This window comes from Coffea arabica, chromosome 5e, assembly GCF_036785885.1.
Source record: "Coffea arabica cultivar ET-39 chromosome 5e, Coffea Arabica ET-39 HiFi, whole genome shotgun sequence".
NCBI lineage: Eukaryota > Viridiplantae > Streptophyta > Magnoliopsida > Gentianales > Rubiaceae > Coffea > Coffea arabica.
Window position 1 is genome coordinate 37,016,105 of NC_092318.1, and position 13,474 is coordinate 37,029,578.

At 35.1% G+C, this 13,474-nt stretch overlaps 1 protein-coding gene across 5 annotated transcripts; it reads right to left on the minus strand.

The window, feature by feature from the left end:
• Positions 1–2,177: 2,177 nt before the first annotated feature.
• LOC113688106 (ribosomal RNA small subunit methyltransferase NEP1) lies at positions 2,178–13,474 on the minus strand. 5 transcript variants are annotated; one of them, XM_072048535.1, is made up of 9 exons: positions 13,134–13,462; positions 12,926–13,009; positions 12,105–12,314; positions 11,639–11,731; positions 4,841–4,985; positions 4,563–4,673; positions 4,368–4,450; positions 4,190–4,247; positions 2,178–2,524 (listed from the first exon to the last, which is right to left on the minus strand). In XM_072048535.1, the coding sequence occupies exons 2-9, from the start codon at positions 12,983–12,985 to the stop codon at positions 2,445–2,447; spliced, it is 840 nt and encodes a 279-aa protein (XP_071904636.1). In that variant the 5' UTR covers positions 12,986–13,009; positions 13,134–13,462; the 3' UTR covers positions 2,178–2,444. The 5 variants fall into 5 exon arrangements, with proteins under 5 accessions (XP_071904636.1, XP_071904638.1, XP_071904637.1 ...); XM_072048537.1 differs by having other exon boundaries at positions 12,105–12,318; XM_072048536.1 differs by lacking the exon at positions 12,926–13,009 and having other exon boundaries at positions 12,105–12,318; positions 13,134–13,474.

Genomic DNA, 13,474 nt, shown 5'->3' on the forward strand with positions numbered 1-13,474 from the left:
TTTTCTTGCTTTCTTCCCCCCCCCCCCCCTCCTCTTTTCCCCTCTCTTCATAAATGGATAAAACTGGTGATAAAAATAGAATTGCTAACCAGAGTTTCAACGATGAAAGCAAACTGCTAAATCTGAAAAGAAATGGTGTTCCTTGCTCCTAAAGACGAGTAATGCAAGAAAAAGGAGTCTTTTGGTAAATCTGTCAATCAATGCCTACTTGGTAAACATATAGTGGTTAATTCCATTTTGCACCCTTCAACTTTAACCAAATTTTTGTTTTGATTTTTAAACTTTAAAACGGGACACTGTAGTTCTTAAATTATAAAATTTGTCTCACTTAAATAACATCATTAAGGAAGTCAAATAGATTTTATGTCCAAGTAGGTATACTTAGGGATTAAATTGGGCCAAATTTTATACTTTAGGGACTAATATGGATAAATTTTCTGTTTTAGGGACTAAAGTATTGTTGCATTTTAAATTTTAAAGACTAAAATAAGAATTCAAAGTATAATTAAAAAACACAAAGTGGAATTAACCCAAACATGTACTACAAAGCAAAAGGCTAGTGTCTTCCGTCGTATACTTATTGTGCACCTTTTCTAGGGAAAAACTGGATAATAAAGTACTCATTCCCATTTTCGCTTTGGGGTGTAGACTATTATTTTCCTGTTTATTTATTATCTGAAAGTCGGTTGGAAAAATCACAGTTGTCTATTTAAAGACTTAGATCCAATACGAGGCTCAGGATCCGGTTAATTATGTTTGCAAGTTCATCTTTGGGTTGTTTAGGCAAATAATTCCAACTTTTAGGACATAGGATATGTCTAGGGTTTCATCAATTTTCATTTTAATCCATCTATTATTTGGCATTATTTCTCGAACTGTGATAGGAAACTCTTCTTTTTGACGGGATCCAGAAATCAAAGAGTAAATGACAAAAATAGTCATTAAATTATTTTGATTCTTCTACTTTGATCATTAAACTTTTTAATGATTAAGTATTCTTTTGTCATTAATGGCGAAAACTTAAATTTCTTTTTTTTTAATAGAAAAGACCATTTCATTCAAAAAAAAAAATCCACTAATGGCAAAAAATACATCAAAGAAACATGACACGGATACATATACATATGAAATCAATGGATACAACACATCTAAGAAATTAATACAAATAAAAATAACATTGATGTTCTATATATTTTCTATCCGAATGAATCATTGTAACCCAATGTATCTTTGTATGTAACTGATAGTCAGATCTGGTTAAAACTGATTTAAGTTCTAATAGAAATTTAGATTTGACAATAATGAAAAAACTAGATTATAGATTTACAAAAAAAAAAAAAAAAAAAAGATTCTAGATCTATAAATTTAGAGCAGGCACTATTAGTATTTCAAATTGCATACTTTTGTAAATCACAATTAGTATTTCAAATTGACTTATTAACTTTGATACTAAAATTCGAAAGGATAGATTTGAGATGAAGAAATTTTGACTAATGAGACAGTTCCGACAACTATGATGCAATGGATCAGGAAATAATAATAAGATAACTCTTAAGATAACACAAATTTCAAGACATTTCCAAACAACGGAAAAATTGTACAGATTGCCCCTCACATATCAAGAATGATAAAAAATTGTACAGAGTATCCCTCACATATCGTGTACGACAAAATTTAATCTCTCAAAATGAAAATGAGTGATTTTTGTCGTTCTTTGCATTATTTATGATCTCAATTAAAGGTCTCAAACCAAGTATAAATTTATGAGAATAAACTCCGTATTAGTATTTTACGAAATTGATACAATGGAAATGACAAAAAAAGAAAAAAAAAATTGACTCGTTCTTAGCTCTTTTTTAACCTCACATAAACTTAATTTTGAAATAAAAGTGAAATTTTCTGTGTATTTTTTACAATATCAATCTAGATTCTCAAACCAAGTACAAATTTGCCGGAGTGAACTCCGTATTAGTATTTTATGAAATTGATACAATGGAAATGACAAAAAAAGAATTAAAAAAAAATTCAACTCGTTCTCCAACTATATTTTAAACTCACATAAATTCTTTTCAATTTAAAAAAATTCCAATAAAGTGGATGCACTACAATTTTTAGAACCCCTCGAAAAACAACCATTTGATGAAGAGAAAGCATGAAGTCAAATCCACAAACGTTGCTACATGCACAGACAGCGGAACATCTATATTGACCGATTCTCCACAAACAAGGCGATACAAAAAATTATTATGTTTTTTGAGAAATGATAGCTACAAGAGATATAAACGCCAGCCGCTAAAGGACAAAATCTGATGTTAATAATTTTAAAAAATTAAAAAAAGAAGCTATTATGCACTGTCAAAACTCAAAACTGGATTTGCAAATAGTAAAATTTAGAGATACTCCCCATATGAGATCTTTCCTCCCCCAAAAAGAAAAGCAGTAAATTAGAAGATATTCCACTTATGTTCAAGGACATGGCAAATCATCCCAATGCTCCCTTTTGCAGACAATGGATAGTTGGTAACTGCAGTAAGCAAAGAAAACTCTCAGTACTCCCAAATATACCAGAAACACATCCAGTGTGGGACGTAGCAACGATACTAAGCAACAAACTTAATGACAAATTCAAATTAAATATTTTAACACTACAGTCACAGAAAGCAAGGACAAATGGACAAGCACCTCACAATTATACCAGTTAATGAGTAATAACAAGCATGCCACAAACAAAACTGCCAGCCCATGAGCAAAAGAGTAGTAGTCCAAGGTAAAGATCAACCAAATCTTGAACTGACTCGGTGACCCCTGCTGCTGGAGCTACTTTTACCTCAGCAACAGCCTATAAATTAAGAGATCACCTTACCATGCATGGAATGTCAAGCAGGCCCATGTCTGCTACCTTATTTTGAGATTAAAATGCTCTATTGTGTTAGTTGTCCGAAAACTACAAAAATACAAGTCATCGCCAGTACATATTCTATTTATCTTACCAATTTAGGAAAAAAGTCGAAGTATTCATCTTTCAACTTTCACCCCCAATTCATTTCCCAACAAATGTTTGAACTTTAGGTAACGGCTAATAGATCAATGAAACCATACTAAATATTGTAGATGGCAGCAACTTGATGATAATGCTAATAGCAAATATCTAGCAGGCAGTTGGATTTAGATGCTTAATATATATACTCAAGCAAAGGAGCTCCATAAGGATTTGTCTAACAGAACCACATCATGCATGACAGACGATGGATCAGAAATGTACACGCTGTAAAGCTTGTAGTTACTAAATTGAAGAAATTCAACCTTTTTGACATGTCACGTATATGGCCACATCTTGGCCCTCCAAAAAATTTCAACAGGCATAATTTCAACTTAATGTTCCACACACTAAGACACCCACATCAATGAGGACTATTGATGCAGAAAATCCGAAAAGAGAGAAGCTGGGTACATGTAGTGTCAAAAAGCAGTTGAAATGACTATGCCATTAACATGAAAAAATATTTTTTTTTTCCAGAATGTTGTCCAAAAAGTATTCATCTAGAAACTTATTAGACGAAACCATTTGAGAGGACAAAACAGATTCTTCTATATTTTCTAGAAAAGCTTAGCTCGTTGCCTTCCCATGATCCCATCTACAAAGTAAATGCAACAATTCAGGAATGTGAATTGAGATGAAGTAGACAAATCAATAATGAACCAGGGCCATTCCTGTGAGGAATACTTCTGGATTCAAATCTAGAAAGCTTAAAAACGACACAAAGATCAACACTTTACACATGCATTTCCTTTTGGCCCAAAATTTTGGCATAGGAGTTGGTCCCAAAGAAACAAAGCAAGCAACCTTGAGTAACTCATATGTAAATCAAAACAAAGTCACTGCAAAAATTTATGCAGCACCAGGTCTTGCATCAGGTCAGTGCTAACCAAGGCACTATCATTCTAAAGAAAATTGCATCATGGTCAACACAACACACAGGGGAAACAGCTAAATTTTCATGTAATACTACTTTTAATGTTTAAATACACCACTTTTCTGCAAAAAAAAATTGACAAATCCATGTCAATCACCTCTAATCCACCAACATCACTGCAATCAACATCAGTGGGGAATATGCCTCATTCTCACATACTATCTTATAAAAACAAATATAATGGCAGCAAACTTATAAAGCAACTCATGTTTTACCTGTTAAACAATCATCTACATACTGCTGATTTATTTCCCCTAGGACTGATGTTCCAACCTAAAAATAAAACAGATGGCCTTATGTAGGCTTGCAGCTGTTGAGCATAGGTGGAGGCTGCAATAAATAATAACATAGCCCCAAAGACACCAAAAAAAAAGGGCTAGAGAGAGAGAGTACCACAAAAGTAAGGTTGATATCATCGTCTACAGCAGACAGATAGTCTTCAATATTAACCACCTTTGGAGAAGTATGGGAAAGGCCTAAATGACAAGCACAACAACCTATAATTAGCTCTTTCTTTCTCCAAAAAAGCTCAAAAAACAGTCAACAATGCAAAATGAATTACAAGGTTCTAGATATAGCAATACTCACCTATAATATGAGAATTGGTAGGTAAATATCTGGTTACAGGTTCCTGAATCACACGTAAAAGGACTTCCTTGGTTCCTTCAGTCCGTATGCAAGATTTCTCCAACAAATTCACTGTAGTGTTTCCAAAAACCAAGAAAGAACATGCAGCTCAACTAAAAATAAGGTCCCACTACAAAATGTCATTGAATTAGGAAAGAAAGAACAAATTGTGGAAGAGACAAATCGAAATCAGAGCACTAAGAAAAAGAGAGAATAGTATGGAAAAAATAAATGCTTACTCATTAGACCACAAAAACGCTGCAACGTTCTGGGTATCCGAACCTGCGGTTTAACTTCGAACAACACTCCATTCTCAATTTTAACATATATAGCCCCAACCAATCCATATCTATTCAGTGGACTATCCAGAATTGCCCGTAAAGCCTGCATACATCATTGTCACAGGCACCTTAAAAATCATAGAATTGAATTACACCATCAGCAAAAGCAGTCAGAAAACCCAATAGCTCCAACAGTGTTATAGGGGCCCTCGAGTCATGACATTTTCACATACTACAAACTAGGAAATATTGTTTTCAAACAGGAATTCAGAATAAAGGAGGCGATCTTTCTTAAAATTTATGCAGTCAACTATTGTGAACCCACTACATACCATATGATGGAAGGGAAAAGCAACCTTAACATTCTTATGTGATCTAAATGTATCTGAACAAAAAGGAACACCACCAAAGTCAATTATTAAATTGATTTCCCAAGTCAGGATGAATCATAGAATGAGAAAGGCAACACAAATGTGCTATAATGAAATATCACTAACAGGCTAGCAAAGTTGCATAATTCCTTGAACATTCTACACTTCAAGGAGCAAACCTAATGAAGTGATGCGGCTATGATTCCAGAAAATGTACAGATTATATACACATAAAGCTAAAACTTAATTCTATCTTTCCATCCTCAGTCAAGTGCATTGTACCCTATGCAAAAAGCGAAGTCTTTAATTTTATTCTTAAATTACCCAATCCCCATAAGTTGAAGAAACACGAGCACAATGGGAATAACAAATCCAATGCTGTTGGTACCAAAAACTAAGTACAATAAAAGAAAGGACTTTTAGGATGAAACCATACTGGTACCTGCTAGCTGTAGAAACAAATTCAGAATAGTTAGCAACAAAAAGTATTAGGAAAAGGTCAAGTAAAAAAAGGGGGCAAAGAATAAGACATTGTTATTAATTCATCAGCTGATCTCAACACATTTTAAGTGCTCCAGAAATTAAAGTTCGAATCCTATTGCTCGGTCCTTGGTCCGTTCAAGATCAAGATTCCATGTGCCCACTATGTGCAACAAATATCACTTTGCCTTCTTATCACGTAGCTTACAAGAAGATTGGATCTATTCGTAAAAAAGGAGCATAGATCTTTCGGTTTTCAACTGAATTTCTACCAAATTAACATATATTTGATATGCAACTCAGATAGTACATTTAGCTTGTCTAAACTTTAACACCCATTTGGTTACTACTAATGAATGGCAATGGCAATCACTATCCAATACGCCCTAAATGATAATGGGATTAGCAAGATTCATTTATTCTAAAACTGATGTTTGGTATCTATAGTGCAATGGGAATCACTATCACTTATTTTATTCCTTCTACCTTTTTTCTGTCCATCGCCTTCCTTGTTGTCCCCAATTCTCAGAGAAATCCCTGAAAAGTCTGAAGCTTTGGCATCACCTATTGTAGCAGCAATCCATAGCAGATTACTAAAACCTAATTGACAGCCTCCCGTGTCGTTTAATCATCAAAAACCACAACAATTAACCAAAAATTTATTAAACTAAATCAGACCAGAGATTTGCAAAAAAAAAAAAAATATGTCAAAACTAGATCTTAATTATCAAAATTACAAAAAATCAAACTTATCAAATCCAACTCAGACCAGCAAAAAAAAAAGAAATGTCTCCCCAGAAAACAAACTTCTCCCCCTTCTTTCTCTCCACCATCTTCCTTTGTCCATGGTTATTTTTCTCAAATTTGTCATGATTTGATCCTTCCAACTCAGACCAGCAAAAAAAAAATGTCTCCCCGGCAAACAAACCTCTCCCCCTTTCCAGCTCTCTCGTCTCTATATCTCCCTTGAGAGATATTCTCTCAACCTCCATTGCAAGAATCTACAGAAGTTTGATTAAGAAGTGGTGATTGAGAAGATGGATATATTGAAGAAGAGGAAAAGAATGACGCTTCTTTACTTTCTATTATTCTGAGTTTTAATTGCGGTATTGGGTTTAGTTTGATTTAAATTTTGACTTTAAGGTGAATCAGATCATGATTGAGGATGAAAGTGCCAATTTAACTGCATACTGCATCTATGGGACTGGAAGACCTAAAAGTGGGTAATGAGCGATCCCACACAGGTGAACTGAACAATATTATGGGTTTCATTACCCTTTGATTCCAATCGAAGAGGTAAAAACCCTCCAACCAAATGGGTTCTCAAAACCTATTCCTACCCAAAGCTTCCACCTAAACTTTTAAACTGTGACATATCAATTTTCTATTAGTTCAAGGCTGTCAAAGGAAGGTAGATTAACATTTTGGCCAGATCAATTTTCAAATCAGGCTTCTTCTGTATATTTTATGTGCACATCCTGAATTCTAATTGTGCAACCGATAGCTTTGTCTTGTCCATTTAAAAGTTATACCACATGAAGATTCTCAAATTACCTTGTTATTTTATGAACTTAGATACAGGACAGGATAGAGGTGATCTTGCCTGCAAAGACTAGCAGAAGAATGAATGATCTTAGGGCTGCTTTGGGGCTGTAAACAGCAATCGTTGCAAAGACAGGAGAACTTAGGGGAACTTGGGTGAAGAATAGAGCAAGACAATGCTTTGGGGCTGTAAACAGCAATCGTGAACAGTTGCAAAGACAGGAGAATTTAGGGTAACTTGGGAGAAGAATAGAGCAAGCCAATGATCAAACAAACTGAATCATTATTAGTCAACTCTATGTATTTCAATACCTAGCTACAAGGGATATTTATAAGCCATAGACTTAGCTAAACTTGATCTTTAAGAGCAGGATTTCTATTTCCTATGTTATACACGATCATTACCTTAGAGCCTTCTAAATCAACTACCACTCCACTTAGCATCCAAAAATAGTCAAGTAACTCTTAAGACGCAGAGAACATAATTGCTAATGTTTTACAGCAAAAGAGAATAGCCAAAATACCATTGAGACTAATATCAAAATATACAAGTCCTAATATCTGTAAATGGAAATGTAAAACATATAAACCGTCTTCAAACCTAAGAATCACCATAAAAGCTCCCTATACACCAGAATTCCTCCCTGTTTTCGAGCGATCTTATACTTTTATTTTTAGGCTTCTGAGATCATTTTTTTCCATTTTTATTTTGCTTTTTCTTTTTTGGAGGGCTGCTGGGCAAGATGATTGTTTTCTTATTAAACTAGCGGGAACATCATCAAAGTCTGAATCTCCAGACCACTCGTTCACAGATTTAAGCATTAACAAAATGGAACAAAGGTGGTGATCAATTCAATTTTCTACTTCCTCTATTTGAACTTGAGCACATTTCATTTTATTATCAGACAGTACAGAGCGTGTGCAGCATTTCGGTTTCCAGTAAATTTAGGACATGAAAACTCAGTTAAAATATTGGGACATCTAGAATTGATATTCCAAATGGACAATTAAAACCTCTAAGCCTACACCGAGATTCCCAAAATTTTACAAGCCTACTTAACTGAACAAGCGCACTGGAAAAGCAAATGAGCACACTCAAAATAAAAATCTGAGTACTACTTAACACCTTAACTGTTGAGTAAGCAACTTAACACTGAAAGAAGCTCAAAATGCTCATCACATTCTAAAAAGACAAGACAAGAAAATTAACAGAGCAAACAAAAATTCAGCAGGGAATGCACCAAGGTAGCAAAATCAGGCCAGCTTTTCCCTAGAGGAAATTACATCTTCCAAAGGTTAAGAACTAGTACACTAAAGAGCCTTCAAATGGCATTCAAACATATGTCCCGGTAACATCATCATTGTGGATGCTTAGAAGTTCTTCACTTCCTGTATCCAAAATGCACATCAACATGGTTGACTGCATAGCAATGCACCAAAACATCCAGGGTGGGATGGACTCAAGAGGCATCTAATTTGCAGAGGAGACTGCAGTAAAATCACTTTCAGGGACAAGTATCAACTACAATTAATATGGCCATCAATCAAGATGTTAAAGTTGCTCATTGTTACTGCTTATTCCAACAGTTATTTGATGCAAATCCAGTTTTGGAAATTTATCCATACATAAATCAATCATGTATCCTGATTAAGGTTTAGCTTTGTGCAAATCAAGAATATGGTGTAATTTCCTTAAACCTGATTTAAAATAAATTACTAAATTATGTCACAAATACTGAAATTAAAAAAAAATATTCTGTCCATCCAAACAAGTCTATACCTAATTTCCTTCTTGTTCAGGGTCATCAGATGAGAGATCTTCCTCCGACTCTCAGAATTCAATCAAGCAGGAGGCTACCCTCAAATCACCACTCTCACCTAGAAAACCCCCTCACCACAGGAGAATCAAACGCATCGCACTCTCTTTTCTACTAAAAACAGATCATCATTTATTTTTCTATAGTAAAGCAGAAACTAGAAGACACAAATATTGCCACATGGCTCTGTTGCTTTTGAAGGAGTTCATCAAAACTTCAAGCAGTTAAAGGTTGCTTTTAGCACACCTTATTTTCCTGTGTAAATTACTGTAAGCCAGGCAACTGATTCTCATTTGATGATTTTCTCGAAAATTCATTTCACTGATTGACTATATACTCAAAACTTGTGCTTATGGCGCACCCCCTTCATGCCTCATTTATAAATGACTTTTCCTTTTCAGGGGAAAATAATGTTTTATACATTTTCAAGTACATTTATAGTTTTTTTTTTTTTTTGCATCTGAATCTAATTTATTTGGATGTTAAGTTGACTGTTAGATAAAGGCTTCTACCTTCATTATCTCTTTTCTAATTATTTATACATCATGGTAACAAATTTTGGAGCTGTAACATTGGCCACTCAACACCTAAAGTTGATTTCAAAGTTCTCTTTTCTAGATACTGGACGTCATTTGAAAAAGTTATTTTACTACTGTTTTACATGCAGTAACATGTAATACTTTGTTCAACTTTTGGCATTATGTAAGCAACAAATCATCAAGGGTGCACCACCTTCATGTGAAGCAGTTAACCAGATATTAATTGTGTTAAAATTGAGAGCAGGGAATCCTGGTAAACTCTTCAATAAACCATTCTCAGCAACTAATTACCTCTCATGTTCTCTATCTAATGGATAACTAGCACCCAAAGATAAGAGGTATGATTAGCAAACCTGTAGCTATGTAATTACACTATTGTAAATTTTCAAGGGTGTCAATCGGGCTCCAGAAGCCAGGCTTTGGCAAGCCCAGGCTCGGCTCGGAAAATAAATTGGACTTTCAGGCTTGGGCCTAAGTTAGAAGGCTCAAACTCAGCTTATACTTTAATATGAGCTCCGGGCTCATATCAAGCCTAAGCTCATAATTAAGTACACAATTATATATATCATTTAATATTCACTTATACATACATACACACACACATACATAATTATACATGTTTACACAATTATATATATCATTTAATATACAATTATACATACATACATGCATACATACATACATATATATATATATACATACATACATACATACACACATAATTATACATGTTCATGGGCTGGGCCTTAATCAGGCTTGAGTCTAGTAAAGCTCAAGCTCAGCTCACATTTAATTTGGGCCTATTATTTAGGCCCAAGCTGTGCCCAGCCCTGTTAAGAATAAGGCTCACCAGGCATTTATTGGGCTGAACGGGCTGGGTAGCAAATTGACAGCCCTATTCAAGATTTCACCCTTACACTAGTTACTATTTGGAAACCTTTGTTCTAGAATCTGCTTAACAGAATGGCAAGTTTTTCAGTACTAGAAAAAAGGACAAGATGTGTATGAATGCCATTGATTGCCTGTCTAGAATAAATAATTCCATGCTTATAAGGAAAGAGATTATGCACCTAAAAGCACATCACTACTAGCAGAAATCAGGGAGAGCACTCACATTGAGCAGGGGTGACATATACAGATTAATGGAACTTGACACCATATCTTTTTTCTTTTACTTCTCTTTCTCAATTTAACTGTACAGTGAAATTATTTTCTCATTGAAACAATGACAATATTTTATCTCCACACATGCTCTCAGTTTTTGCAAGATCATATCTTATTCCATTTCTCCTCTTACCAATATAAATACATTTTCAAGTTAGACTCTCTCTCTCTCTCTCTCTCTCTCATTCTCTTTTATATATACATGTGGACATGTTGAATATATCATAAACAGTTACAAGATTTTCTGAATCACTCCAACAATAATTTATTTCAAAGCATGAAAAATGTAAAAAGAAGTACTGAATGCTTACTAATAAGTTCTACTCCATAGAGATTTTGTACAAACCTATTATCATCGAACAACATAGGTGAATGTAAAAAATATTTGAATCTAGAAGCACCAAAAACATTAGTTTCTCAACCTTTATATTTAGGATGAAAAATTGGAGCCTCATTCAGGGAAAAGGTTCCTCATATCCCTGGAGGGATAACTCAGCCAAGATTGTCCCCAGATAAAAAACAAAAAACTAATTCAACTGCAAAGATGCAAGCATTCACATTCAGGCAGAGAATAAAGTAAAACATGTTCTCCCTGCACTTCGAGATGACCTGCCAAATTTCACCCACTTCTACCCTACTCAAATGCAAAATATTAAAAATTTAAATGCCTGAAAACTGCTTAAATGAAATTTTCAGCTACTTTAAAATATGCATATATACATATACACACACACACATATATATGTATAGATTGTATAGCTTCTGTCCATATTTAAATAGTTGAATATGCAGCACTATGTGAAAAACAATACAAGTCAACAGAGAAAGGAATGAGCTAACAACCTCGTGCAAGATGTCACATCGGTATTGGTTCACATCCTTATTCTGCCTCAGAATAATCTCCGCATCATCCAAGGAACATGGAACTTTCCACTTCTGCAAGAATTATACTATACTTTCACAATGCCTCTACAAAAAATAATTATGAGCGTTCCAGGGAACTTTCCTCAAACTAATGTTAGTCACTAAATAAAAAAATTAATTCTACACCATCTTATAGAACACATGAAGCTTGCATTTGTATAGGATAAAGTACAGCATATTTTACTCACAAAATTAGTGACTACAAGCAGAATTATGGGGGAAAAATTACAGAATATTCTCCCCACCATCCCAGGAACTAAAATATGCTACGTGTCAAAGTTTCTTTCATTGTTACTATAATGACTAAAATATAGTGTACCATACACTAGACTTGTGCCAACGTGCATTCTTGCATAAATCGATAAAAAAAAAATTAGATTCACACCTTTTTTACGAGAGTCTTCTTTATTGCGGCATTGTCAAAGATAAAATTGACCTTTCTACGACCGATTTCATGAGGCGTTAAAGCTAGTTCTGGAATTTCATTTCTTTTCCCTCGTTCGTCATCAGCTGCTTCGGGTTCTTTCTTCCGCTTTAGGCTACCATCAGCAGAGCAAGCCTTTAGCATCATTTGGGATTGATTCAGTGCCTGCCACTGCCTGCCCCAGGACAGAATTATTACATCCGTTTTTAGTGCTTAAAAATCAGAAAATTCATCATGATATCTACACTAGGTAGTGTTCTTGTGATTGATCGTCTTGGACATATGAGAGTGAAATAGAATACTACAGATAATCGCTCGAACAGTACTTGCCAAATCGGCGACAGGCGGGACTGTAGGTGGCTAAGCTAAAACGACCGGTGGAGGCGGCGGTGATCGGACGTCGAGGTTTTGAAATCAGTTTTGATGGAACAATGGCAAATTGGCAAATCGGATTTAAAGGTTTTGGTGTTAACTTTCAGAGGGTAGAATTCATTTAATTACAGGGCTAATTCATTATTCTGAAGAATTTACTTCGTTGAACAGCATCACTCAGGTAGTGGCAGTGTCCTCATTTTCCATGTTAAACATCAGGTTCGATTTTTCACCTTTAGTCAGGGCTGTGAGACCGAGTATGCTGGCAGAGATTCTAATCTAAAAGCTGAAAAGTTAAAAATGGGGTATTTGGTTTGTAACTTCAGTAATAGCTGAAATTAAATTGAAGACAGATTATGTGGTAATTCCGGCCAGATTGGTAAACCAATGTTATCTTCTCATCCACCAACCTCTTCCACACAATTCTCCACCATCAATGACGAAAACATCATCAGGAGCAGCAGTGGCATTGAACCCAAGAATGAGGAATTATCCTTATCAAGGGATTGAAAGGAATAAGCATAATTTGGAAAAAAAAACTTGTAGATTTTAGAAAATATCAAGTGTAGATGAAACAGCCACCACCTTTGACAAAGACAAAATACTAGAAAAATTTACCTGTTAGAGAGTGAGAGCTGGAACCAATGAGTGTCGCTGGAAGGCCCGCTGCTGGAGCTGCAACCGTGAGAGAGTGTGGACTGAAGAGATGGCGGAGGCGGACCAAAGAGTCGGACAGTCTGGTGGAAGCTCAGAAGTCAAAAATGGTGGAGACAAACCGAAGAGAAAGAGGGACGGTGGGCTGGAAGCTTAGATTTTGCCTTGCTCAGTTGCTCCTCTTTGAAGCTTGGAAAAGGGACGGCTGAAATTGTCAAATTGGGGACAGCAAAAAGTGGAGAGAGTGAGAGAGGTATCAGATGCGGCAAAGGTATACCAAAGGGATTTTAGGGTTTGGCGTGTTT

Excerpts from the sequence above, each read along its gene's own strand:
- LOC113688106 (XM_072048535.1), bottom strand. The coding sequence starts at position 12,985 with ATGCCACTGCTGCTCCTGATGATGTTTTCGTCATTGATGGTGGAGAAT. Across the intron at positions 11,732-12,104 it reads AGAAGACTCTCGTAAAAAAG|AAGTGGAAAGTTCCATGTTC; the intron begins GTGTGAATCTAA and ends TAATTCTTGCAG. Across the intron at positions 4,451-4,562 it reads TACCAATTCTCATATTATAG|GCCTTTCCCATACTTCTCCA; the intron begins GTGAGTATTGCT and ends CTTGTCATTTAG.